This window comes from Nicotiana tabacum, chromosome 22 (assembly GCF_000715075.1).
Source record: "Nicotiana tabacum cultivar K326 chromosome 22, ASM71507v2, whole genome shotgun sequence".
NCBI classification, from domain to species: Eukaryota; Viridiplantae; Streptophyta; class Magnoliopsida; order Solanales; family Solanaceae; genus Nicotiana; species Nicotiana tabacum.
Genome location: NC_134101.1, coordinates 102450383 through 102476542, shown reverse-complemented (window position 1 = coordinate 102476542; position 26160 = coordinate 102450383). Strand labels below are relative to the sequence as shown.

General features: G+C 41.2%; 1 protein-coding gene across 5 annotated transcripts in view; it reads left to right on the top strand.

Moving 5' to 3' along the window:
* Positions 1-23998, top strand: part of LOC107821075 (uncharacterized) — a 39830-nt gene extending 15832 nt beyond the window's left edge. For 3 of the 5 annotated variants that reach the window (XM_075244325.1, XM_075244323.1, XM_075244324.1), the window contains exons 4-17: positions 10678-10951; positions 12081-12194; positions 12263-12355; positions 14353-14403; positions 14489-14668; positions 14761-15035; positions 15133-15501; positions 15571-15634; positions 15810-15956; positions 22327-22431; positions 22536-22646; positions 22720-22824; positions 22964-23033; positions 23163-23998. In XM_075244325.1, coding sequence (XP_075100426.1) covers positions 10919-10951; positions 12081-12194; positions 12263-12355; positions 14353-14403; positions 14489-14668; positions 14761-15035; positions 15133-15501; positions 15571-15634; positions 15810-15956; positions 22327-22431; positions 22536-22646; positions 22720-22824; positions 22964-23033; positions 23163-23524 — 2079 coding nt within the window. In that variant the 5' untranslated portion in view covers positions 10678-10918 and the 3' untranslated portion in view covers positions 23525-23998. Of the gene's footprint in view, positions 1-10675; positions 10952-12080; positions 12195-12262; positions 12356-14352; positions 14404-14488; positions 14669-14760; positions 15036-15132; positions 15502-15570; positions 15635-15809; positions 15957-22326; positions 22432-22535; positions 22647-22719; positions 22825-22963; positions 23034-23162 lie in introns of those variants that run through there. The other 2 variants (XM_075244326.1, XM_075244327.1) reach the window with 2 other exon arrangements.
* The last annotated feature ends 2162 nt before the right edge of the window (positions 23999-26160 follow it).

Sequence of the window (26160 nt, the reverse complement as noted above, 5' to 3'; positions counted from 1 at the left end):
GCGAGTTGTCAAGTGTCGCACATGTACTTAGTTCGCAAATACCTTGGGCCATGGCTCTATATTCTACCTCCGTACTTGATCTAGCAACTACACTTTGCTTCTTGCTTCTCCAAGTAACCAAGTTTCCTCCTACGAGCGTACAGTAACCGGATGTAGAACTTCTATCATCCAAAAATCTAGCCCAATCCGCGTCGGTAAAGGCTTTTATTTGAAGGTGATCATGTTTGGAGAAAAGTAGACCTTTCCCTGGAGCAGGCTTCAGATACCACAAAATATGAAAGACAACTTGCATATGAGGATCTCGGGGATCATGCATGAACTGACTCACCAGGCTAACTGAATAGGCTATGTCGGGTCTAGTGTGGTATAAATAAATGAGTCTTCCAATGAGCCTCTGATATCTGTCCTTATCAACTGATTCTCCAACTCCATTTTGTAACTTGTGATTGCTTTTAAGGGGCGATTCTGTGGGTCTGCAACTTGTCATACCGGTTTTCTTTCAAGAGATCCAGAAATATACTTCCTTTGAGAAATAAAGATTCCTTTTTTGGATCAAGCAAGCTCAATTCCCATGAAGTACTGCAATTTTCCTAGATCCTTGATCTCAAATTCATGTTCTACCAACTTCTTCAATCGGGACATCTCTTCTTTGTCATCTCCTGTTATTACTATGTCATCAACATAAACTATGAGAAGAGTGAGTTTACCTGTTTGATGTCTTATGAAGAGGGTGTGATCAACATTGATTTGTTGGTAACCGGAGGAGATCATTGCTTTGCTGAATCTGTAAAACCAAGCTGGCTTTCTTCAATCTGCATACCTTTCCTTGACTCTATGCAATATTAAATCCAGAAGGAATCTCCATACGCCTCTTCTTCTAAGTCTCCTTGAAGAAATGCATTCTTCACAGTTGCAAGTCTCAATCAAGATTAGCTGCACAAGACAAAAGAATTCTAATAATGTTCATCTTTGCAACATGAGCAAATGTCTCTTGATAATCCACTCCATAAGTCTGAGTGAATCCCTTAGCCACTAATCTTGCTTTGAATCTTTTCAATTGAGCCATCAGCTTTGTGCTTCACAGTGAAGACCCATTTGCAGCCAACCAACTTCTTGTCTGGTGGTGAAGTGACAAGTTCTCAAGTCTTTTTTTTTGACAAAGCCTTCATCTCTTCAATCATAGGTTGCTTCCGTTTAGGATATGCAAAAGCTTCCCTCAAATTCTGGGGAATAGACACTAGTAGAAATAGACAAGGCAAAAACTCTATAGGAGGGAGACAAAGAATTATAGTAGACATAGTTAGATAAAGGGTGTTTGGTGGTGCAAGATCTGACTCCTTTTCGGTGAGCAATAAACATATTTAACTCATTAGGAAATGTAGATAATTCACGTAGAAGAAGGTTCAGCTTCGGTAGATTGCATGATGGCTTCTTCTGCTCTATTTCTCCTTGAGTAAGTTTTCAAATTAGGCCTATCCAAACGCCCAATAGTCTCCCCCTGAATTTATTCTCCAATTTCACTCTCCCCTGTGACAGTGTCATCAAGAGGTCCAGTAATGGAACTAGATAGAATCATCTCTTTCTCCTTACCGCTCTCCCCCGAAGAGGTGATGGGGTAATATTGAAATAGGGCTCAGATTCTCGCAAGGTTTAATCCATGCTAACAAAAGATCTCCTAGAGGGAGGATGATAATATTTGTAACCTTTATGTGTCGGAGAATACCCAATGAAAACATACTTTATAGCTCTAGGATCAAATTTCTTAGAATTTCTAGTGTGGACAAGACAAACACACCCAAATACCTCTGGAGGAACAATATATTTGAAAATTGAGGGGTTTAATTGACATTCTGTTGAAAAGATAGGCAGCTGCTAGAATAGCATCCCCTAGTATGGTTTTGGTAGATGCATGGTGAACATAAGAGATCTTGCTATTTCTAACAGCTGTCTATTTTCTCATTCAACGACCCCATTTTGTGCACTAGTGTAAGGACAATTTGTTTGATGGACTATCCCATTAGACTCCAAATAAGCACCAAATCTTTTATCTATGTATTCGCTGCCATTGTCAGTTCTCAAGATTTTCATTTTGGCATCAAACTTAGTACAAATCATGTTATGAAATAACTGAAAACAAGAGAAAACTTCACTTTTGGCTTTTAACAAATATACCCAAGTTATCCTAGTGCAACATTGAATGAAAGTAACAAACCATCGACTGCCAGACAAAGAAACAGTTTGGGTAGGACCCCATACGTCAGAATGAATAGTCATAAACGGAGTTGTGCTTCTATTATCACTCACAGAATAAGAGTTTCTAGTATGTTTGGCATATTCACAAGCATCACAGAACAAAGATTCAAATCGAGTCCTTGAAAACAAATCGGGATATAACTTCTTTAAAACAAAGAATGATGGGTGTCCTAACCGTCTATGTCGTTGTATTATTTCTTGGTTGACATCCTTACTTTCCTTAAAAAAGCTTGACCCAAGTTTTGAATTCTATCTAACATATACAAGTCATCATGCAATCTACCACTACCAATCCTTTTCCCTATTTGAAGATCCTGAAAAATACAATGATCGGGAAAGAACTCGATTTTACAATTTAGAGCTTTATTGATGGCACTAACAGATAAAGGATTGACAGGGAACTCAGGGACATGGAGCACGAATGATAGTTTAATATTAGGAGTACAAATGACAGAACCTATTCCAGAGATAGGTGTTAAAGAATCATTGGCTATTTTAACATTTATCTCCTTTTGGACACAATGAATAGTTTCAAATACCTTTAGAAGATTCTGTCATGTATCTATTTGCACCAGAATCAACAATCCAAGAATTATAGTGAGCATCAAAGGCAGTACCTGATTGCACATGATTGGATTGTCATGGGCGGCTTTCCAGCCGTGCCCCATGACCCCTTGGGCGCGCCCCGTGGCGTCCTAGCAAGCCTTCCAATGCCTAGCGCCACGGACGGCCCCGTGGTCTTGGCCGCGCCAAATGACAAGCGCGCATATGCCTCTGTCGCCCCACCGATATCCCTCGCCAGTGCCCAACCGCAGGCAGATGCCAACAGCGCCGCACGCGCAGACAACGCCGTGCGCGCAGACCCTGATGCCAAAGACTATGCTGCCGACAACGGACCTGTTTTCTGCCTTATAGCAAACTAAGTCTTTTTCATTGTAAATATAGAGTAGTTTTATTCCATGTACTTCCATTATGTTTCTCTAGCTTAATCAAGTCTAGTCTTGTAGCTTTGGATTATTTTTTTAAGCATTATTAAGGGGGACCAAACAATCAAACTTTCTAGCAAGCAAACAATTCTCTGTACTGGTGTCTCTCCCCCTCGACACCGCGTTGTCTTTCTGTAATAGCTTTCATTAATGCAATCAAGCTTTCTTTCATTCTCAATTCTCATTCCTGTTCTCTCAATTTCTCTTGACATTGGTTTTCCCGTATGGCACTGACAATCTAGTCTAGCGTACGGAGGGGACCTCAGTTGGCGGACAGCAACTGCACTGACATCAGTTGCTTAGCCTTACGTCGCCCTTCCAAGGAATCTCAGGAAGGCGCCGCGTAACAGTTGGTATCAGAGCCTAGGCTCGACATCGGACGAGGGAACGCATTGCCATTACCACCATTTCTGACCATGGTGAATCATGGGGACCGCATTGCGGCCCTTGAACAGACGGTTGACGGATTACTGCCCATCATGGATATGGTGCCTGAACTAAGAACCAGCCTAGGGCAAAGGTTGGATGACCTGGACCGTAGGGTGCTCCGGGCCGAAGTTGACATAGAAAACATTAGTCGTGACTCCGAGGGAGATCGGCAAACGGCAGCCACAGAGGCAGCCGGAATTTTTGGCAAATTCGAGGGACTCCAACAGGAGCGTGCCGAGGATTTAGCTTACAGGGCACAAGAGGCAGACAGGGTGACTGCCATGCAACAAACTATTGACGACTTGACAGACAGGCTCAATGTTGTCAATGCTGCTTTACAGGGCCTACTGCGAGGCGGTGGAAACCAGATCGGGGGCGCTGCAAACCCCACTTCCGCGACACAAAAACTGAAAATTCCTGAGCCAAAGCCATACAGTGGAGCTAGGAATGCCAAGGAAGTGGAGAACTTCATCTTTGATGTCGAACAATATTTCGATGTTGTTGGGGGCCTAGAAGAAGCTAAGAAGGTAGCAACTGCTGCCATGTATCTTCAGGGTGATGCTAAACTCTGGTGGCGGGTGAAATACGAAGCCATCAAGGCCGGTGAAGATGCTCTCGAAACATGGGCAGAACTAAAGGCAGCCATCCGCCTACAGTTCTTCCCTGAAAATGTTGAATACAATTCAAGGAGAAAGCTACGGGAGCTCCGCCAGACCAAATCTGTGCGGGACTATGTGCGGGAATTCTTCGCGCTCATGCTAAGCATACGCGACATGGGGGACAAAGACAAGCTCTTCACTTTCCTAGAAGGGCTAAAACCTTATGCCCGTATGGAGCTACAAAGACAACGGGTAGATACCTTGCCCAAGGCGATCCAAGCAGCTGAATGCCTTGGGGACTATCAAATGGAAGCTCGGAAGGATAGGCCTCAACCGCCTGCCTGAGCGGGATTCAAAGGGGGCCAGTCTAGCAATGGTGGCCCTAGTAGAAGTGGGGGAGATCGGAGCTCAACCAAACCTAAGGCTCCCTCCACAGGCAGCAACAGTGCTGCGCTAACAACAATGATCGGGGGAGGAAGCCTCCTTCAGGATGCCGTCATTGCGGCGGACCACATTGGAACAATGAGTGCCCACATGCACAGATGAACGCCCATCAGACTTTTGATGATGGGACGGATGACGATTCAGACGATGCGGATCAGACTGAACCAGTAGGTGCTTTCAATGCAATTGTTGGCTCCATTTCTGAGGCATTAGCAGAGACTAGTGCTGGTATCCGTAAGAAGAAGGACCCATGTCCAGTCACCAAGAAAGGGAAAAAGAAGGCGGATGACGAGACTCCTCTTAAGCACGAGAGGACCTTAATGTTCGTTGAGATGAAGGTGAATGGCAAGCCCATTCGGGCAATGGTAGACACGGGTGCTACCCACAACTACTTAGCCTCGACTCAGGTGGAGCGCCTTGGTCTAGTTGTAGGGAAAGGTAGAGGCCGTGTCAAAGCTATCAACTCACCTCCCCAGCCAGTGGGTGGAATAGCCAAAGAAGTACCGATGAAGCTTGGCCCTTACGAAGGAAAATTCAACCTGCGCGTGGTGATCATAGATGACTTCGAGTTGATAGTTGGATTGGAATTCCTAAGGCAAACCAACACCATGCCTGTACCGTATGCTGACATGTTACTGATGATGGGAGCAAACGGGACCAAGCCCTGCATTATCCCGTGCATGCCTATGAAGATGGCCGTTGAAAACATCTCGGCCTTGCAGTTGAAGAAGGGGGTCAAAAGAAATGAACCCACGTTCCTGGCAACCCTCTGCATCGAAGATGTAGAATGCTCCTCGGGTCCCATTCCTGAACCCGTGAAGGAGCTACTACTAGAGTTTGAAGATGTCATGCCACAAGACATGCCAAAGCGACTACCGCCTAGGCGCACTGTGGACCATGAAATTGAGCTGGTGCTGGGCGCGAAGCCACCTGCCCGGGCGCCTTACAGAATGTCACAACCCGAACTCACCGAGCTTCGGAGACAATTGACGGAAATGCTAGACACAGGGATTATCGTGCCCTCCAAATCCCCATACGGGTCCCCTGTGCTATTCCAAAAGAAACATGATGGTAGTCTACGACTCTGTGTGGACTATCGGGCTCTAAACAAAATTACTGTGAAGAACAAGTACCCTATTCCGCTAATGGCAGACTTGTTCGATAGACTGGGTGGTGCGACGGTGTTCACCAAAATAGACCTAAAGACAGGTTATTGGCAAGTTCGGATTGCAGAGGGTGATGAGCACAAGACGACCTGTGTGACAAGATATGGGTCGTACGATTTCCTGGTTATGCCATTCGGCTTGACTAACGCCCCAGCTACATTTTGCACTTTGATGAACCAAGTCTTCCGAGAGTACATTGATGAATTTGTGGTGGTCTACTTGGATGACATTGTGGTATATAGCCAAACATTGGAGGAACACCTGATGCACTTGCGGAAGGTCCTAGCTCGATTGCGGAGCATGAATTATATGCGAAGCTATCTAAGTGCTCCTTTGCTCAAAAGCAAATTGACTTTCTCGGACATGTCATCGAGGAAGGGCGAATCAAGATGGACCAGCAGAAGATTCAGGCAATCACAGATTGGCCGCCACCTAAGGATATCCACGCCTTGAGGGCATTCCTTGGTCTATGCAATTTCTATCGGCGATTCGTGAAAAACTACTCCCTCATTGCAGTACCATTGACAGAACTCCTCAAGAAGGTCATGCCTTGGGAATGGGGACCCAAGCGAGCGGAGGCCTTCAACGCATTGAAAGCGGCTATGTCTAGTAGCCCCGTCTTGGCCCTTCCTGATCTGGCCAAGCCATTCGAAGTACAAACAGATGCATCTGACTATGCCCTCGGTGGCGTCTTGCTACAAGAAGGGCATCCTGTAGCGTACGAGAGCCGGAAGCTAAAAGATGCAGAGCGGCGCTATGCCGCCCATGAGAAAGAATTATTGGCTGTCATCCACTGCTTGCGCCTCTAGAGGCACTATCTGCTGGGAACCCCGTTCGTAGTCAAGACATACAACACAGCTGTTAGCCATTTCATGACCCAGCCGAAGTTGAATGGGCGACAGGCCAGGTGGCAGGAACTCCTAGCTGAATTCCACTTCAACCTGGAGTACCGAAGTGGGAAGACCAATCATGTTGCCGATGCGCTCAGTCGGAGAGCTGATCTAGCATCGGTGTGCTTACTCGCCACCCTAAGGGGGAGCGAAGTAGCCACCTCCATCAAGGACCAGATACAAGATCTACTCATCAAAGACCCTGCTGCACAGTATTTGGTTGATTTGGTAGGACAAGGCAAGACTCGCCAGTTCTACATAGAAGATGGTTTTCTGAAGGTGAAAGGGAACTGACTTTATGTTCCTAAAGGAGGAGATCTACGAAGGACTCTTCTGGCGGAATGTCATGATACTCTGTGGGCCGGCCATCCCGGTGAAGAACGCACCATGGCGTTACTTCGCCGTGCATATTATTGGCCTCAAATGGCCGATGACGTTGCTCAGTATGTGAAGACTTGTCTAGTATGCCAGAAGGACAAGTCAGACCGCTTAACACAGGCGGGACTCTTGGAACCACTAGCTGTCCCAAAGAGACCTTGGGAAAGTGTTTCCCTGGATTTCATCACCGGATTGCCCAAGGTCGGAGATCTAACAACTATCTTGGTTGTGGTAGATCGGTTTTCCAAATATGCTACCTTTATTGCTGCCCCTCAATATATATCAGCAGAAGATACAGCTCGACTCTTCTTCTCTCATGTCGTCAAATATTGGGGCCTACCCAAAGACATTGTTAGTGATCGTGACTCACGCTTCACTAGCAACTTTTGGACCCAACTCTTTAAGTGCCTTGGGTCGAAGCTGAGTCACAGCTCAAGTTTTCATCCGCAATCTGATGGCCAGACGGAGCGGTTTAATGGTATGTTGGAGGAATATCTCCGTCATTTTGTAACCGGATCGCAGAAGAATTGGGTGACGCTTCTGGATGCTGCTCAACTGTGTTTCAATTCACAAAAGAGCTCTAGTACAAATAAAAGCGCTTTTGAAATTGTTACCGGACAGCAACCGCTACTCCCACACACAGTCAACGCACCAAATATGTCTAAATCTCCTCGAGCTGCTAGCTTCTCTAAAGAGTGGAAGCAAAATTTGGAGATAGTGCGGAGCTATCTTGTCAAGGCCCAAAAGCGGATGAAGAGGCATGCTGATCAGAATCGGCGCTTTGTTGAATACCAAGTAGGAGACAAAGTGATGGTCAAAATTCCAAAGCGTTACTTATTTGCGGGGGTCCATGACCCTCGCTTATTGCAAAAATATATCGGACCCTTGTCCATTGAAAGGCGTATTGGGAAAGTTGCATACCGGGTGGATACCCCAGCTTGGTGGAAAATTCTTCTTGTCTTCCATGTCAGCCTCCTGAAACCTTTTCGGGAAGATACGAAGGATCCTTCAAGGAGACAGCTCACAATACCCAGTATTCTAGGGCCCAATTCAACCGGGAAAAGGCATGTTGAAGCTATCATTGATGATATAGTGATTCATGCCTCAAGGAAAGATCACCAAGAGTTCTTGGTGAAATGGCAGGGCTGTGATGCAGAGGAGAACACTTGGGAGAGGGGAACAAACCTCAAAGCCTACAAGAGCCTAATTGAAGATTATCTTGCAAGTAAGGCACCGAGGACGTCGCCAACTCAGGTGGGGGAGAATGTCATGGGCGGCTTTCCAGCCGTGCCCCATGACCCCTTGGGCGCGCCCCGTGGCGTCCTAGCAAGCCTTCCAATGCCTAGTGCCACGGACGGCCCCGTGGTCTTGGCCGCGCCAAGTGACAAGCGCGCATGTGCCTCTGTCGCCCCACCGATATCCCTCGCCAGCGCCCAACCGCAGGCAGATGCCAACAGCGCCGCGCGCGCAGACAACGCCGTGCGCGCAGACCCTGATGCCAAAGACTATGCTGCCGACAACGGACCTGTTTTCTGCCTTATAGCAAACTAAGTCTTTTTCATTGTAAATATAGAGTAGTTTTATTCCATGTACTTCCATTATGTTTCTCTAGCTTAATCAAGTCTAGTCTTGTAGCTTTGGATTATTTTTTTAAGCATTATTAAGGGGGACCAAACAATCAAACTTTCTAGCAAGCAAACAATTCTCTGTACTGGTGTCTCTCCCCCTCGACACCGCGTTGCCTTTCTGTAATAGCTTTCATTAATGCAATCAAGCTTTCTTTCATTCTCAATTCTCATTCCTGTTCTCTCAATTTCTCTTGACATTGGTTTTCCCGTACAGCACTGACAATCTAGTCTAGCGTACGGAGCGGACCTCAGTTGGCGGACAACAACTGCACTGACATCAGTTGCTTAGCCTTACGTCGCCCTTCCAAGGAATCTTAGGAAGGCGCCGCGTAACAGATTGGATGTGGCAACATTAGCGGAGTCAAGTTTGGCTAGGAGGCGACGGGGAAGCTGAATTTCATCCGAAGAGATTTTTCCAGAAATTGTCTCCTTGAATGTCTCCATATTTTCTACCCAATTAGAAGGAAATCTGAAGAAAATTGTTCAAAGGTAATCTGCCTCGCTTGAAACCAAATCTGTCTCAACAGAACCAGAAGGGATTTGTGTTGCGGACAGCCACCAAGAGAGAGAAAGCTCGACTTCTTTGATAAAAACAGAACCCTAGTGCTGCGAGGGAGATAGCTCGCCACAAAAAGGCAGCAAGGGCTTTGATACTATGTAGATTTTGAGAAGAAGAAAAGTCTTCTTTTTTTCCCGTGTTTACATCCCATGAGCAAGGGAATTTATACGAAGCTCCTAATGCTAATTAAAGAAATAAAATAAATCTATACAATCAATCCAGCTATCAAATCATATTAAATAAAATCAGATCTCCTAAATATAATCAAATCTCCTAAAATCATGCTAATCAACACTCCTAAATCAAGTCTCCTTGAATCATGCTGATCAACAGATACTCAAATGCTGACTGGGAAGGATCACCTTTTGATAGACGTTCTACTTTTGGATATTATGATGTAGTGGGAGGAAATTTGGTGTCTTAGAAGAGCAAGAAACAAAATGTGGTTGCTCGGTCTAGTGCAGAAGCAGAATATCGAGCAGCGGCCGTGGCAACATGTGAGCTAGTTTGGATCAAACATTTTCTCAAGGAGTTGAAACTTGGTGAGACCAGCAAGATGAAACTTGTGTGAGATAATCAAACTGCCCTTCATATTGCATCAAATCCAGTGTTCCATGAGAGAACTAAACACATTGAGATTGATTGTCACTTTGTCAGAGAAAAAATACTCTCAGGATATATTACTACAAAGTTTGTGAAGTCGAATGATTAGCTTGCCGATATTTTCACCAAATCCCTCACTGGTACCCGTATTAGTTACATAGGTAACAAGCTCGGTAAATATGATTTGTATGCACCAGCTTGAGGAGTAGTGTTAGATAATTATTTAAATAACCCTAGTCCCACATGGAATAGGAGTAGAATAAGTATTATGTATAGTTATAAATAGCGCTATTGTAAAACACTTAATAGAAGATCAATAATAGATTTTTCCCATACATTTTTACATCCTCTATGTTCTCCTTGCATGACACGGTAACAAAATACCTTGTAGTCACCCCGTCCATGCCATCAACTGTTTAATTGCCGTCATCATTTACAAGGTGTTAGTTGAAACGCTTGAATCTCTTTATGAATCTTCTCAAATCCATAAAGGGTAGATGACGAGAGAGCACCTTTTCGTGGGAGTAGTTATTGTTAAGATCTTAGGGAGGAAATGTTGTAGGAATAGGATCATTGGTAAGATGTCATATCTGATAAACAATTCTGATGATGCAAGTGTTTAGATAAGTCTGGGAGGCAATACGTGTTGGACGAATGAGAAGCAGAGCTGTGATTTTCTGCCTATTATTTCCTTGCTTCTGCTCCTTATTCTTGTTATTTATTATGTGTCAATATTTTTCAGGGAGTTGCTAGTCTCTATTAAATTTGCTAAACCTGGATGGCAATGGTCCGGTTGCTTCTTGCCAGAACATCTAGGTGATATTCAGGTGAAAATGCGAAATTTTCTCTCTGGTGCCGTGAACATGATACGTGTGGAAGTTTAGACTGCTGATGTCTCTATTAGAGATGATAAAATTGTTGGGAGCCCTCATGGTCAGTCGGGGACAAACTTGATTCTTGTGTCTTAAGATGATACTGGCTTTATGCCATACCGTATTGACAATTTCTCCCAGGAGGTATATCCTTTTGTGCAAGACAGTAGTTTTTGACCTTCTATTAGCCACAGCTAGATGGGTAAAATTATTCTCTAGGATTTTGGTTACCGTAAAAGTCTTGCTTTAAAGTCATCTCCAATTTTTTCACCGTTGCCACCCTATTTATGTGACATATTTGATTGGGATGCAGATATAGACTTCATTTCTGAGTGACGTAGGATACTAGTAGCATATGTGAACAAATACAAGGTTGGAAAAGGACATTAATACCACGAGACAATAATAAGTGTCTAAAACAAGGGAACTATTCTAGTATATTTTGAGTTTTGACAAATTTTTGTAGCAAATTCTTACAAAGATGTAAGCTACCAGAAAGGAAAACATTTGACACAGATCTGTTTTGAGAACAATGGATTAAGTTATTCAAGTAAAAAGAGAATAAAATATCTAAATGTCTACTTAATGCCACTGAGTATGCTCGTTCTATAAAGGTGAACTGGCGATTTTCATCTCCAATTTGCAACCCGCATTAATGTCCATGTTTTCCTTAATTAGAAAATTTTAACATCTATATTCACATTAAGTTAGTAAAAATGTGATTCCAATTATGTCATGATTGCTATGCCATCTCGTCTAAAAGTTTATGCTGTTGAGGAGACGAGCGAATACACTATTTATTTAATTGGGTTTTCAATATGGTTTCCTACATCTGAAAAATTCACTTTATGTGTGTACCTCTTTGATAATAAACGGAACTCAGTGCTGCTCAAAAAGGCAACAATGGCTCTGATACCATGTAGATTTGAGAAGAAGAAAAGGCTTCGTGTAAACTTTACATTGCATGAGCAAGGGGATTTATACAAAGCTCTTAATGCTAATTAAGGAAATAAAATAAATCTATACAATCAGTCTTGCTATCAAATCAAATCAAATAAAAATAAAATCCCCTAAAATGTAACCAAATCTTTTGAAATCATGCTAATCAACAATCTCCTAAATATAATCAAATCTCTTATATCATGCTAACCAACACTAATGTTACGAGCCTTGCTCATTCCACAGAATTTCGACTAGCATAACAAATGTCTGATTTTCAACTTAGTTGTTGATCTTTGGCTAATTCACCCTTTCCCTTCTTTGCCTATTCAAGAGGCTACGTGTTTACCAACAAAGGTGCGAAACTTTTGAAACTATGGTCCATTCCTACACTTCTTGCCCTTATGCATGGGATGAACCCTGCTATCCTCATCGTCTCACTATTGAGGTATGTTTTGCTATATTTAAAGCCGAATGATTATTTCACGTTTTTCTGTTGGTAAGGTTTTTCTCTAGATTTTGCAGGTTTTGGGTGAACGTGTTATAGGATCATATGCTCTGGATGACGTGAAAGACTATGCACCTGTATACCTATCTGTGACTCCCAAGGTACTTCGCTTTCTCTAATTCAGTTTGTAATGTTTAAGTGGAGCTTGTATTCACAATAGTTCTTTTTGTACTTCACAAGAATCATGTTCTTGTTATTGGTGTAGCTTGGTTCTTGCTGTTGATATTTTTGATTTGTAATTTTAAATAGAAAATATCTAAAGTGCGTGGTAGAGTTAATAATTCTAAAATAATGTTACCTTAAATTTCACTTCCTACTCTCAGAACTAGTTTGACGAATATACACCAATAACCTAATTCGGTCAGAAATATTTGCTCATCACAAAAGGCCATCAAATGGAGGTGCCATGGTGTATGTTATTTGCAGATGACATTGTACTGATTGATGATACGAGAGGTGGTGTTAACGAGAAGTTGGAGGTTTGGTTACATACTCTAGAGTCTAAAGGTTTCAATTTGAGTAGGACTAAGACAGAATACTTGGAGTGCAGGTTCAGCAACATGACGGAGGAAACAGACATCGACGTGAGGCTTGATTCACAAGTCATCCTAAGTGAGGAAAGTTTAAGTATCTTGGGTCTGTAATCCAAGGGAATGAGGAGGTTCACGAGGATGTCACACATCACATCGGAGAGGTGGATGAAATGGAGGCTCCGGTGTCTTGTGTGATAAAAGTGTGCCACCGAAACTCAAATCTGATACCGTGAAGATTTTAAGAAGAAAAGTCTTCTTATATTCTTATGTGTATATTTACATCCCAAAAATAACTACTTATACAAGGTTCCTATGACTAATTAGGGAAAGAGAATAAAAGCAAATAAACTCAAGTTATAACTGTTACATTGATTTGGGAAACAATATTCCTAGAATCAGGCCTAAAATTCCTTCTACAATCAACACTAACACATTACATGATGAGGTACTATGGCATATATTGTTGATTTCCCACATCGATGGGTGATGGTTTATTTGGTCTTCTTATATAGTCTTGGCCGATCCTCACCTCATACGCTAGCTTTTGGTGTCGTGTTAGGCCCAAAATCTATTTCTTTTCATGGTATTAGAGTAGGCCCATCCCAATGGATGAGATTGTCACACACTTCAACATATATTATTCACCAACGATATTGTGCTAATTGACAACAACAACAAAGTGTCAACCAAGAGCTTGAATTGTGGAGAAGCACTCTAGAGAGCGAGTTCTTGGATAAGTGAAAGTAAGGTTTAATATGTACCCTACAAGTTTAACAGCATAAGAAGAGTGAAATTGTGGTGAGACTAGATTGGAAACAATTCAAATACATAGGCTTGATGTCATAGAACAATTGTATGATAGATGAAGATATCACAGAGAATCAAAATAGGATTGTTAAAATAGAGAAGTGTATACCGGAGTGTTATATGATAGAAGGATACCTGCCAAAGCGAAAGGCAAGTTCTACTGCAACAGTTGTAAGATCAACAATATTATATGAGAGTGAATGTTGGGCTTCCAAAGTCCACCATATCCACAATATGAGTGTCAACTAAAGATACATATGCTAAGATTGATGATTGATCTTAGAAAATTAGAAAAGATTAAAATGACCACGCTCAGCAAAAGGTGCAAATATCACTAGTTAAATATAAAATAAGGGAAGGTTACTTGAAATGGTTTGATCGTATCCTGCGTAGACCTCCAGATGCACAATTCTTAGGTTTGGAACCATAGTAAGTGAAGGTGTTCCAGGGTACGATGTAGACCTAAAATTACACGAAAGGAAGTTGTCTTGAAAGACCTACAATCTTGTACTGATCTAGAACATATACTGCTTTGTGCGTTTTTATGTTGCTTTCATCTAGTAGTGCTTTCCTTAAGTTTAATAACCTAACCATTCCTTTTTTTTTAAAAAGTAAGTTCCCTTACCATTCTCTTTATTTTAATCACAATTTGCTCTTTATTATATTGTATATGAGACCGTAAGTAACATTTCTCCAATCATTTATATGATAATCTTGTTACCGTGCTTACACATATGCCTTCTGCTTACCTTTTTCAGAAACCTCAAAGAACTCTTATTGTTTCTGTCCATTCTGAAGGAGCAGTCAAGGTGCATTGATGATGCTTCAAAAGTCACGTACCATCTTTCTTTTGCTTTCTCTTTTGTAGTGACAGTTTATATTTTCCAAATACAGATTCTGAGCATCATTGATTCCAATTGCCATGTATTGAGTGGTATGAAGAGTCCACACATCTCTCAGTCCAAAGATAGAAATAAACATGTATTGAAGTATGAAAATTCTTCTGACTGCAAAGAGAGAATATTGGTGGACATTCCCTATGTTGGCATCTCTCTAATAAGCTCTATGCCAGAGGTACCTTCAATTGTTGTAATCGAAGATTATTAAATTGCAAGCTTCAATGCAAAATTCTTTTGAGTTGTCATACTACTACATTTCTTTTGCAGGAACTGATTTTCGCTTGTGCAAGAGACATTACAGTTGATTTCACGCAGAGTGTAGATCAACAGAGATTCTCTTTTCAAATCACCTCTTTGCAAATTGATAACCAGTTAGCATGTACACCTTACCCTGTTATCTTATCATTTGACGTTAGTAAGACGATTACTCGTGGAGTAAGGACAGATCCGGAGAGCTCATGGGAACCGGTACTTTCATTGGTGGTGACGAAGTGGAATAATAGATATCTGTCACTAGTCTCCTTCGAGTACATAAGTCTAAGGTCTGTAACTGCTTCCTTTCAAATGTATTGCTAAAATCCAAACTCTATCTACATTTATTCTGTTGTATCACTGCCTGACAAGTCTATTTTCTTGCAGAGTAGCAGATTTTCATCTTGAACTTGATCAGTATGTGATCTTGAGTTTGTTTGATTTCATTAAAACTTTATCGTCAAGGTTGCAGAGCAGAGCGTTACAGCACTCTAATTCAACGGAGCATCCTCTTTTTGATGGTGTTTTTACTATGAACATCTCTAACTCCATAGATCAGGCACCGAAGAAATCAAATGTAAATGAATGCTACTCAGTTAAGATTCCTGTGTTTCATGGAAGCAGTGATAGGACCTCTCTGCTACCTATAATAGTTCCAATTGGAGCCCCGTGGCAACAGATTCACCTTCTTGCCAAAAGGCAGAAGAAGATTTATGTTGAGTTGTTTGATGTGGCTCCGCTGAAGTTGACTTTAAGGTAATTGAAATTCATATTGTGTTTCATGTGACTTTACTGTATGTTTATAACGTTGAACTTCTTCTATAGTTTCTCCAGCAGTCCCTGGTTGCTTCGAAATGGAGTGCTTACATCTGGAGAATCTCTTATACATGTAAGGCTATATGGTGGATGCTGGAACATATGATGATTTCATAAATGTTTAACTTATTTTTAGTTCTAACAGTCAGCTTGAGAAACCATCATAGAACAATACTGTTTTTATAATTTCGCTCAGCAACTTCATTTATATATGTGCTTCTCAAGTCATATGACACTGATTTTTGCAGAGGGGTCTTATGGCACTTGCTGATATCGAGGGAGCACAAATTCACCTTAAACAAGTAATCCTTTCACATCAGCTTGCTAGCTGGGAATCTGTTCAAGAGATACTTATCGAGCATTACACACAACAATTTCTTCATGAGATGTACAAGGTAATGTCTACACACCTTGACTATCTTCCCGTAGTTAACCACTAAAAAACTCTGGTCTTCCTTCAGTAGATGGGGAGATGGAGAATGAATTTATCTCCAAATAATCAGAGGCTAGAACATCCCAGTTCTGACTTCTGTATCAAAATCTACCAGAACTTCAGATTCCGGTACAATGTTGAGGAGCTGAATGTAGGCTTTGCTTGCACTATATATCTGATCATGCATCAATGTGAGCTTCAAAGAAATTACCACAAGCTTCAAGAAGTCTCATTATATTCAGTTTGTTGTTTAATGTGAAGGGGAGTGTAAAAAGAGGTTGTTCCAATATTAGTCAAAGTTGCTCAGTAGAGATTCTAAATATTGCCACCCATTTTCAACTGGTTTTCTGGTTTGAGGTGGAAAAGTTGCTGACGCTCTCTGTCTTTGCTGGCATGCCAGAGATTTTCCGGTCTGCTTTATGATTCCGTTAGCTGTGTGGAGTGGAGGGAAAGAGAAAGGGCGAAGGGCTTATCTTATGTATCAAACGTAAAACATTTTAATTGGGTAGATCAAAAGAAACTCGGAATGTTGTGGATAGACTGATCGATTAGCGATCCAAATTTAAAATAACTGATTTCAAGGTACCACCTAGATTGCATACTCTGTGTGCTGATTATCTTTTTGCACAGTTGTGTACAGAACTCTATGATGGTTTAGTCAAGAAAATTGTACCAGTACCTCATTGTTGGTCCCCATTTTTTCATCTTCATCGTTGTAACACCCAATGATGGCGTCTGGCTTTTTGCAAATTTCTCACTTTTTGCAAATTTCTCACTTTTTAAAAACAAAGTGTTGTAGTAATATCATACTTTTTGTTATGGTTCATGAAATAACCTTCCCTGTTATGTGTTTCTTGATGTTGATCTCATGGAAGTGTCCATTTGCTTATATTGGCAAATGATTTGAAGAGCCAAACAATGAATTATTAGCCAATCTGATAGTTATTCATTTGTAAACTGAATGACTTGTTTCTTGCAATAGTCTTAGAGTTATCCCACATCCGTTGTGAAACTTGGTTTCCTTATATCGTCCTGGGAAATCTCAGCCTGAGAGAGAATTGAAAATGTGGAATTTTGCCAAGGTGGAGATTTGTTGAAGTTTGGCAAAATGCCAAAGTCCCACATTGGTTGGGAGTTAAGTTTGGGGGGATTTTTCCCCTATAAAAGAAGGCCTAATGTTTAGGATTGATACACACCTCTCATTTGCCTTCTCATCTGTTTAAGGCATTTGTATCTTCTCTCTTTAGTATTATTTCACTTGTATTTTTGGAGTGAAATAAAATATTGGTTGTGTCCGAGGAGTAGGCAAAATTAGTCGAACCTCGTAAATTCTGGTGTTCCCTTTATTATTGTTTTATTGTCTTATTTATTATTTGGTGGCTGTCATAATTTTTGGTATAGTAGTTGTGACTTATTCACACTATATACATTTGGCTTCCGCAACAATTGGTATCAGAGCCAAGGTACTGTCTAAGTATGCTCTGTGGTTGCAGCATAGTCTGATCTTCCACATCAGAAAAGATTTATCTTGGTAACTGAGTCAAGGTTCTGTCTGAGTATGCTCTGTAGTTGCAGCTTAGTCTGATCTTCTACATCAGAAAGGAAATAATCTTGATTTGTGTCGTCAGCTATTAAATAATATTTGTGTCAAATATGGGGGACAATAAACAAGAAGAATCTACATCAAGTGTCAACAATACGTCATCATTGGCATCTTCGCTTATGACAAGAATTGTGTCAAATGCGAAATTTGCGGTAGAAATTTTTGACGGGTCCGGACATTTTGGGATGTGGCAAGGCGAGGTTCTAGATGTCCTTTTTCAACAAGGGCTAGATCTGGCCATTGAAGAAAAGAAACCAGATGTTATTGGAGAAGAAGATTGGAGAATTATCAACCGTGTTGCTTGCGGTACCATTCGATCCTATCTTGCTAGAGAGCAGAAATATCCATACACAAAGGAAACTTCTGCAAGTAAATTATGGAAAGCACTGGAGGATAAATTTTTGAAGAAAAACAGTCAAAATAAATTGTACATGAAGAAGAGACTGTTTCACTTCACCTATGTTCCTGGTACCACGATGAATGAACATATCACCAGTTTCAATAAGTTGGTCACAGATTTGCAAAATATGGATACAACTTATGATGATGGTGACTTGGCCTTAATGTTGTTGGCGTCACTTCCTGATGAGTACGAGCACCTTGAAACTACTCTACTCCATGGAAATGACGAAATTTCTCTCAGAGAAGTTTGTTCAGCTTTGTACAGCTATGAACAAAGAAAGCGAGAAAAACAGAAGGGCGGAGAAGGAGAAGCACTGTTTGTGAGGGGTCGTCCTCAAAATCAAACGAGGACAAAGAAGGGAAGATCCAAGTCAAGATCCAGACCCAGTAAAGATGAATGTGCCTTTTGTCGAGAAAAAGGGCACTGGAAGAAAGACTGTCCGAAGTTGAAGAATAAGGCCAAACATAACAATGGAAAGGCCATTATGGATTCAAATGTAGCTGATTGTGATGATTCAGACTTCTCATTAGTTACAACAGAGTCATCAACATCTTCAGACATATGGTTGATGGACTCGGCTTGTAGCTATCATATGTGTCCCAACAGGGACTGGTTCGTGGAATTTCAAGAAGGAGAATATGGAGTCGTCCACACAGCGGATAACAGCCCTCTTACCTCATATGGCATTGGTTCAATACGATTAAGGAACCATGATGGAATGATCAGAACATTGATAGATGTTCGATATGTACCGGATTTGAAGAAGAATCTCATCTCTGTGGGAGCCCTAGAATCAAAAGGGTTCAAAATCATTGCAGAAAATGGAGTGATGAGAGTATGCTCCGGTGCACTAGTGGTAATGAAGGCTAATCAGAAGAATAATAATATGTACCGCTATCGTGGCAGTACAGTTATTGGGACAGCGACAGTGACATCCAGTGACGACAAAGAGGCAGAAGCAACCAAGCTATGGCACATGCGCTTGGGAAATGCTGGAGGAAAATCCTTGAAAACTCTATCAGATCAAGGATTGTTAAAAGGAGTAAAGGCTTGCAACTTGGAGTTTTGTGAGCATTGTGTCAAAGGGAAACAGACAAGGGTTAAATTTGGTACAGCGATCCATAATACTAAAGGCATTTTGGATTATGTACACTCTGATGTTTGGGGTCCTTCCAAAACACCTTCATTGGGTGGGAAGCACTATTTTGTAACCTTTGTTGATGATTTTTCTCGAAGAGTGTGGGTGTATACAATGAAAAACAAAGATGAAGTGCTGGGAATTTTTCTCAAATGGAAGACGATGGTGGAGAATCAAACAGGCAGGAGGATCAAGTGTATTCGCACAGACAATGGAGGTGAATACAAAAATGATCATTTCAATAAGGTCTGTGAAAATGATGGCATCGTCCGACACTTCACTGTTAGACATACACCACAACAGAATGGAGTGGCAGAACGTATGAACCGGACCTTGCTGGAGAAGGTACGGTGTATGTTGTCCAATGCTGGCTTGGGCAAAGAATTTTGGGCTGAGGCAATTACATATGCATGTCACCTCATTAATCGTCTACCATCTGCTGCTATTGATGGCAAAACACCATTTGAAAAATGGTACGGAAAACCTGCTGTAGATTATAACTCTTTGCACGTGTTTGGCTCAACTGCATATTATCATGTGACAGAGTCAAAATTGGATCCAAGGGCAAAGAAGGCTATTTTTATGGGAATTACTTCTGGAGTCAAAGGATATCGCTTATGGTGCCCTATGACAAAGAAAGTAATATTCAGCAGAGATGTTACCTTTGATGAATTTGCTATGGTAAATAAGGTAACAGAAGATACCAAACAAAATGAAGGTGCTTCTAAGCAGGTGGAGTTTGAGGGAAAATTTATTTTTCCTACACAAGAAGCAGAGGAGGAAACAAATGAAGATTACCCTCTGGAAGGAGAGCCAGTAGAGGAGATTCCAACTCAGGAATCTCAACAACAACTTGAATCAATAGCAACCAGCAGGCCAAAAAGAACAATAACGAAACCTGTTCGTCTCATAGAGACGGTTGCTTGTGCAACCTCAATTGTAGCTGATGATGTTCCTACTACTTATAAAGACGCTGTCCAAAGTTCAGAAGAAGATAAGTGGAGGATTGTCATGAATGATGAAATACAGTCCCTTCATCAGAATCATACATGGAGATTGGCCAATCTCTCGAAGGGAAAGAAAGCAATTGGGTGCAAATGGGTATTTGCAAAGAAGGAAGGATTTCCTAACCAAGTAGATGTTCGCTACAAAGCAAGATTGGTGGCCAAAGGATATGCTCAAAAGGAGGGAATTGATTACAATGAAGTGTTTTCTCCAGTTGTAAAACATTCCTCCATTAGAATTATGTTGGCTTTGGTAGCACAATTGGATTTGGAACTAGTTCAGATGGATGTAAAAACTGCGTTTTTACATGGAAACTTGGAGGAGGAAATCTACATGACTCAGCCAGAAGGATTCAAAGTTGCTGGAAAAGAAAATATGGTGTGCAAACTTGAAAAATCGTTGTACGGATTGAAACAATCTTCTAGACAATGGTACAAGCGATTTGACGAGTTTATGTTGCGGCAAGGGTACAAGAGAAGCAAATACGATCATTGTGTGTATTTGCACAAGCTTAAAGATGGTTCCTTTGTATATCTTCTCCTATATGTTGATGATATGTTGATAGCTTCCAAGAATTTGGAAGAAATTGATAAGTTGAAGATTCAACTGAAGAAGGAGTTCGAGATGAAGGATTTGGGTGAGGCAAAGAAAATTCTTGGCATGGAGATAATTAGAGATAGACGTTCAAAGAAACTCTGTTTATCTCAAAAGGAATATTTGAAGAGAGTACTTCAACGTTTTGGCATAGATGACAAGACTAAGCCAGTTAGTACTCCACTTGCTTCCCATTATAAGCTAAGTACTACTATGTCGCCAATAGATGAAGCTGAACGAGAGTATATGTCAAAGGTACCATACGCAAATGCTGTTGGTAGCTTGATGTATGCAATGGTTTGCACAAGGCCTGACATTTCACAAGCTGTTGGAGTTATTAGCAGATATATGCACAATCCAGGGAAGGAGCATTGGCAAGCTGTGAAGTGGATTCTACGGTATATTCATAATACTGTAGATGTCGGGTTAGTTTTTGAGCAGGAAGACAATCAGTTTGTAGTTGGATATTGTGACTCAGATTTTGCGGGTGATATGGACAAACGAAGATCAACTACTGGTTATGTGTTTACTTTTGCAAAGGCACCAGTTAGTTGGAAGTCTACTTTGCAGTCAACAGTTGCTTTGTCTACAACAGAGGCAGAGTACATGGCTATTACAGATGCTGTGAAAGAGGCAATTTGGCTTCAAGGATTGCTAAAGGAGCTTGGTGTTGAACAAAAAGGTATCACAATTTTTTGTGATAGTCAAAGTGCTATTCAATTAGCGAAGAACCAAGTTTATCATGCAAGGACGAAGCACATTGATGTTCGGTATCATTTCGTACGAGAAATCATAGAAGAAGGTGGAGTCACGGTGAAGAAAATTCATACTACAGAGAATCCTGCTGATATGCTGACAAAGGTGGTGACTGCGGTCAAGTTTCAACATTGTTTGGATTTGATCAACATTGTTGAACACTGAAGATTGAAGATGAAGACACAACCAAAATTTGTTATTGAGAGAGAATTGAAAATGTGGAATTTTGCCAAGGTGGAGATTTGTTGAAGTTTGGCAAAATGCCAAAGTCCCACATTGGTTGGGAGTTAAGTTTGGGGGGATTTTTCCCCTATAAAAGAAGGCCTAATGTTTAGGATTGATACACACCTCTCATTTGCCTTCTCATCTGTTTAAGGCATTTGTATCTTCTCTCTTTAGTATTATTTCACTTGTATTTTTGGAGTGAAATAAAATATTGGTTGTGTCCGAGGAGTAGGCAAAATTAGTCGAACCTCGTAAATTCTGGTGTTCCCTTTATTATTGTTTTATTGTCTTATTTATTATTTGGTGGCTGTCATAATTTTTGGTATAGTAGTTGTGACTTATTCACACTATATACATTTGGCTTCCGCAACAATTGGTATCAGAGCCAAGGTACTGTCTAAGTATGCTCTGTGGTTGCAGCATAGTCTGATCTTCCACATCAGAAAAGATTTATCTTGGTAACTGTGTCAAGGTTCTGTCTTAGTATGCTTTGTGGTTGCAGCTTAGTCTGATCTTCCACACCAGAAAGGAAATAATCTTGATTTGTGTCGTCAACTATTAAATCTTCTTAGTGGTCATGGGCATTGAAATAGTGTTGTTCGCTGCAGGTATTTGGTTCAGCAGGAGTTATTGGTAATCCTATGGGGTTTGCGAGGAGCATGGGTCTTGGCCTTAAAGATTTCTTGTCTGCTCCTGTTCAAAGTGTTTTCCAGGTACTTTCTGCATTACCTGATCTTTTATCCTTCCCACTAGATATAAAGCTTAGTTCTTTCTGCAGAGCCTTCCCACTAGATATAAAGCCCAGTTCTTTCTGCAGACTCGTGCAGGATTTATTAAAGGCATGGCAGAAGGGACCTCTAGTCTTTTGAGCAACACCGTGTATGCCTTAAGTGATGCTGCCACCCAATTCAGCAAAGCTGCACACAAGGTACTTTTGTATCAAACATCATTTCATACTCTATATATTATCTGACCACATGTTCATTCATTTGATCTTGTAGGGTATTGTGGCATTTACTTTTGATGACCAGGCTGTGAGAAGTATGGAACGGCAGCAAAAGGGAATATCCTCCCATAGCAAAGGGGTGATAAATGAATTTTTAGAGGTATGTTAATTTCATTTCTTAGCTCCCGTGGGCATAGCAGCCTGTTTCACTTCCTCTTTTAGCTCCCTTTGACTCTTCATGGCTTTAGAATAGCTTCTTCGAGTCTCGTTATTTCTCATGTGAGAATTTTGATTTGCAGGGTCTGACAGGTCTATTACAATCGCCTATTAAAGGGGCAGAGAGACATGGCCTTCCAGGAGTCCTCTCAGGTATCAAGTTTATCCATGCTATTTTTCTGGTCTCTATTGCAGCGAAGTTGAACCTCCACGGAAGTGAATTCTGTCTGCTAATTTAGATTATTGTAGCTTCAAGCCTTCAAAACATATTTCTTCTTGCAGGCATAGCTGTTGGAGTGACGGGACTTGTGGCAAGACCAGCAGCCAGTATCCTTGATATCACCGGCAAAACTGCACAAAGCATCAGAAATCGGAGCAAACTCCATAATCGGGGATCTCATCGCTTTAGGGTCCGATTGCCAAGGCATTTAACTAGAGAACTTCCTTTGCGGCCTTACTCTTGGGAAGAAGCAATTGGAGTATCTATTCTTAGAGAGGCTGACGACCATATTATGCTCAAAGACGAAATGTTGGTAATTTGTAAAGCTCTTAGGCATGATGGGAAGTTTGTTGTCCTCACTGAGCGGCTTATATTAATTGTCTCCTGCTCCAGTATAGTAAATTATGGGAAGCCCGAGTTTTAAGGAGTGCCTGCTAACCCAGAGTGGTTGGTAGAAACTGAAATCGGGATAGATAGTGTAATCCATGCTGATAACGACGATGATGAAGTACATATTATGGGAAGTAGCTCTGATGCATTGCTAAGGCAGAATCACATTTCGCACAAAAGAAGCTGGGCAACTAGGGGAAAGAGATGGAACAACAATCCTCGAACTTCGCTTCCGCTTATCCAAACCAATTTGGTTTTCGCATCAAATGACCAAGCAGAAGACTTTTTGGCAGTACTTCTATCTACGATTGACAAGGCTAAAGAGCGAGGTCGGAGCTCTGTTCATCTGCTTCATCAAAATAATATCAGGAAAATATAGAACGATGTAAAGGATCCAAGTATTTTGCCATATTTACATTGTACATTATGTACATAATCTGCTTTGTCCATTTTCTGTATATTTTTTGTTCATTCCTTAAAGGCACACCCGTTAACCAGATTTTTCAAACTCTATTGTCTTTTTGATACAGAATTCTTTCATTTCTATATTTTGAGATTTCAAACCCAACACCCGCAAGTAACAAAACAACCACGATAATTCAATTTATTAGATATTTTTCGAATCTGTTATTTGTCTGTTAGTTTATGTTTACCTCAAAAATGGTAATTAGATTTGATTTTGTGGTTCTAAAAATACGTGATTTGTTTTTATGCTAATTGTTAATCGATAGATGCTTGATATGAGATTTGGAAATAAGATAAGAACTTGAAAATAATATGTTCAAGCAAACTGAGCAGCTAAGAATCGAGGCCTCGAGCCTGGCTATACGGGGCCTCGAGGTCGAGCTCGGTACTGAGCTGTGGATAGCCGATGAAGGAGTAACAATTTTGAGAGCTTTGATGAAGGCTCTTTATGACCAATAATGAGCAATAAATGAAGAACACTAAATAGAACGCAATAAATGTAAGCAATAAATAGTGAAATCAAGAGAATATGTTTAAGTAGAGAGCAAAGAGAACGTTCTTGTATTGAATGTTGTGAGTGATATATGTTCTCTTACAAAAATGACAAAGGTCCCCTTTATATATTAGGGGGAATCCCAACATAGTACAAGTGCATTTATTACAAAGATATATGACTGGTACAACCATTTAATGCCACGGTACGGGCCTGAACTAGCCTAATAGATTTGGCCAGCTTTAGTCATGTGCTTTGGGAATCTTGCACTCGTTCATCATAGCCGTCGATTTACTCTGCCCCGAGTTTGAGCATATAGGATCCTCGGGGTCGAGCCCCGAGCTAAACTTCGAGCATTCTAGGAGCGGTATTTACGATGTGCCTCAACGGTCACAAAATCGGACCTTCTAATTTTTGCCGTATACAGATAGTCCATGCGTTTCTTAGATTAAAATGATAAGAAACAATTTTGACACTGATCTCCTCGAGCCTCTTGTGATGACATCATGCTTATGATGTAACCTTTTGTGATAACTGAGACGTCCTGTCGATACACCTTTCCAGAAATATTCAATGTAGCGCCGGTTTACTTCCTCAGAGCGATAATATCGCCGCCGATCCGTCTCCCAGAAAGCATTGATTGCACCTGTTGATACATCTCCCAAAGGCATTGATTACGCCGTCGGTTATGCTGCCACCTTCCTATAAATGGAAGCTTTCTTGAATCAAACTTCATTCGGTCATTCTTCAACAGCCTTCAACTCCTTTCTTTTCTTCATCCTTATCCAACTCTATTCCTGATGTTTAAAGCATGTGGCTGAAAGGTCACACGACAGCGCCTTCACCAGTTATGTTATATGGCTCTTTATCAGAGCTTTCCCCTACTGAGTGGGATCGCACTGGTTTTTTATTGTTGGCCCGAAATAATAAGAGAAGAATCTCAAATTATCTTCGTATCAGAGGATATGTGGACCGTAAACTGCTGCTCATCTCTCTTAACTTCCACCTGGTGTGGCGCTTCACTCCTTTTGCTTTCCATGGAGTGAGGTAGTGCCATCTACTAACTTTTGCATCTCACACCGGTGCAATGTCTCAAGAAGTGACTCCCCAATAGTAGTGCTGGCGAGACCCATACTCGCCAAAATTTTTGCCCAGCCACTTCTTCATCTTTTTTTGCTTCTTCTTCATCTTTTTTCTGCTTCTTCTTCATTGTATTCTACTTCTTCTTCATCGTTTTCTGATTATTCTTCATCGTTTTCTGCTTCTTCTAGATCCTTGAAGACGCCTTTTGGAAGACCGAGATGAGGCCTTCGAGGAAATGGTTCTCGAAGATATTGCCCCCGAGGGTGTACCCCCGAGAGTAGATTAGACTTTTAGCTGTTATATTTTTATTTTTTTTGCTTCTTTGTTTCTGTGTAAGGACCCTCTGTGGGCTTTTGTAATCATCGTTTATAATTACAAAAATGCTTCTTCAATTTTTCTCCGATTTGTACTGGATCTCCCTTTATTTACGTTTGTGAAGAATCTGAGCACATGACTCCACCGATCGGTCCGAATACCGGGCCCGGGCATAGGTATTCCCTCGGTTCCTGATTGGTTAATATGATATTCCCTGGAACCTTTTACCGTTCCTCGGACTGAGCCTAGATTGAATTGATACAAACTTAGGCCGCCAGGACCCCTGACTTCGAATTGAGTGAGAATAGGGCTTC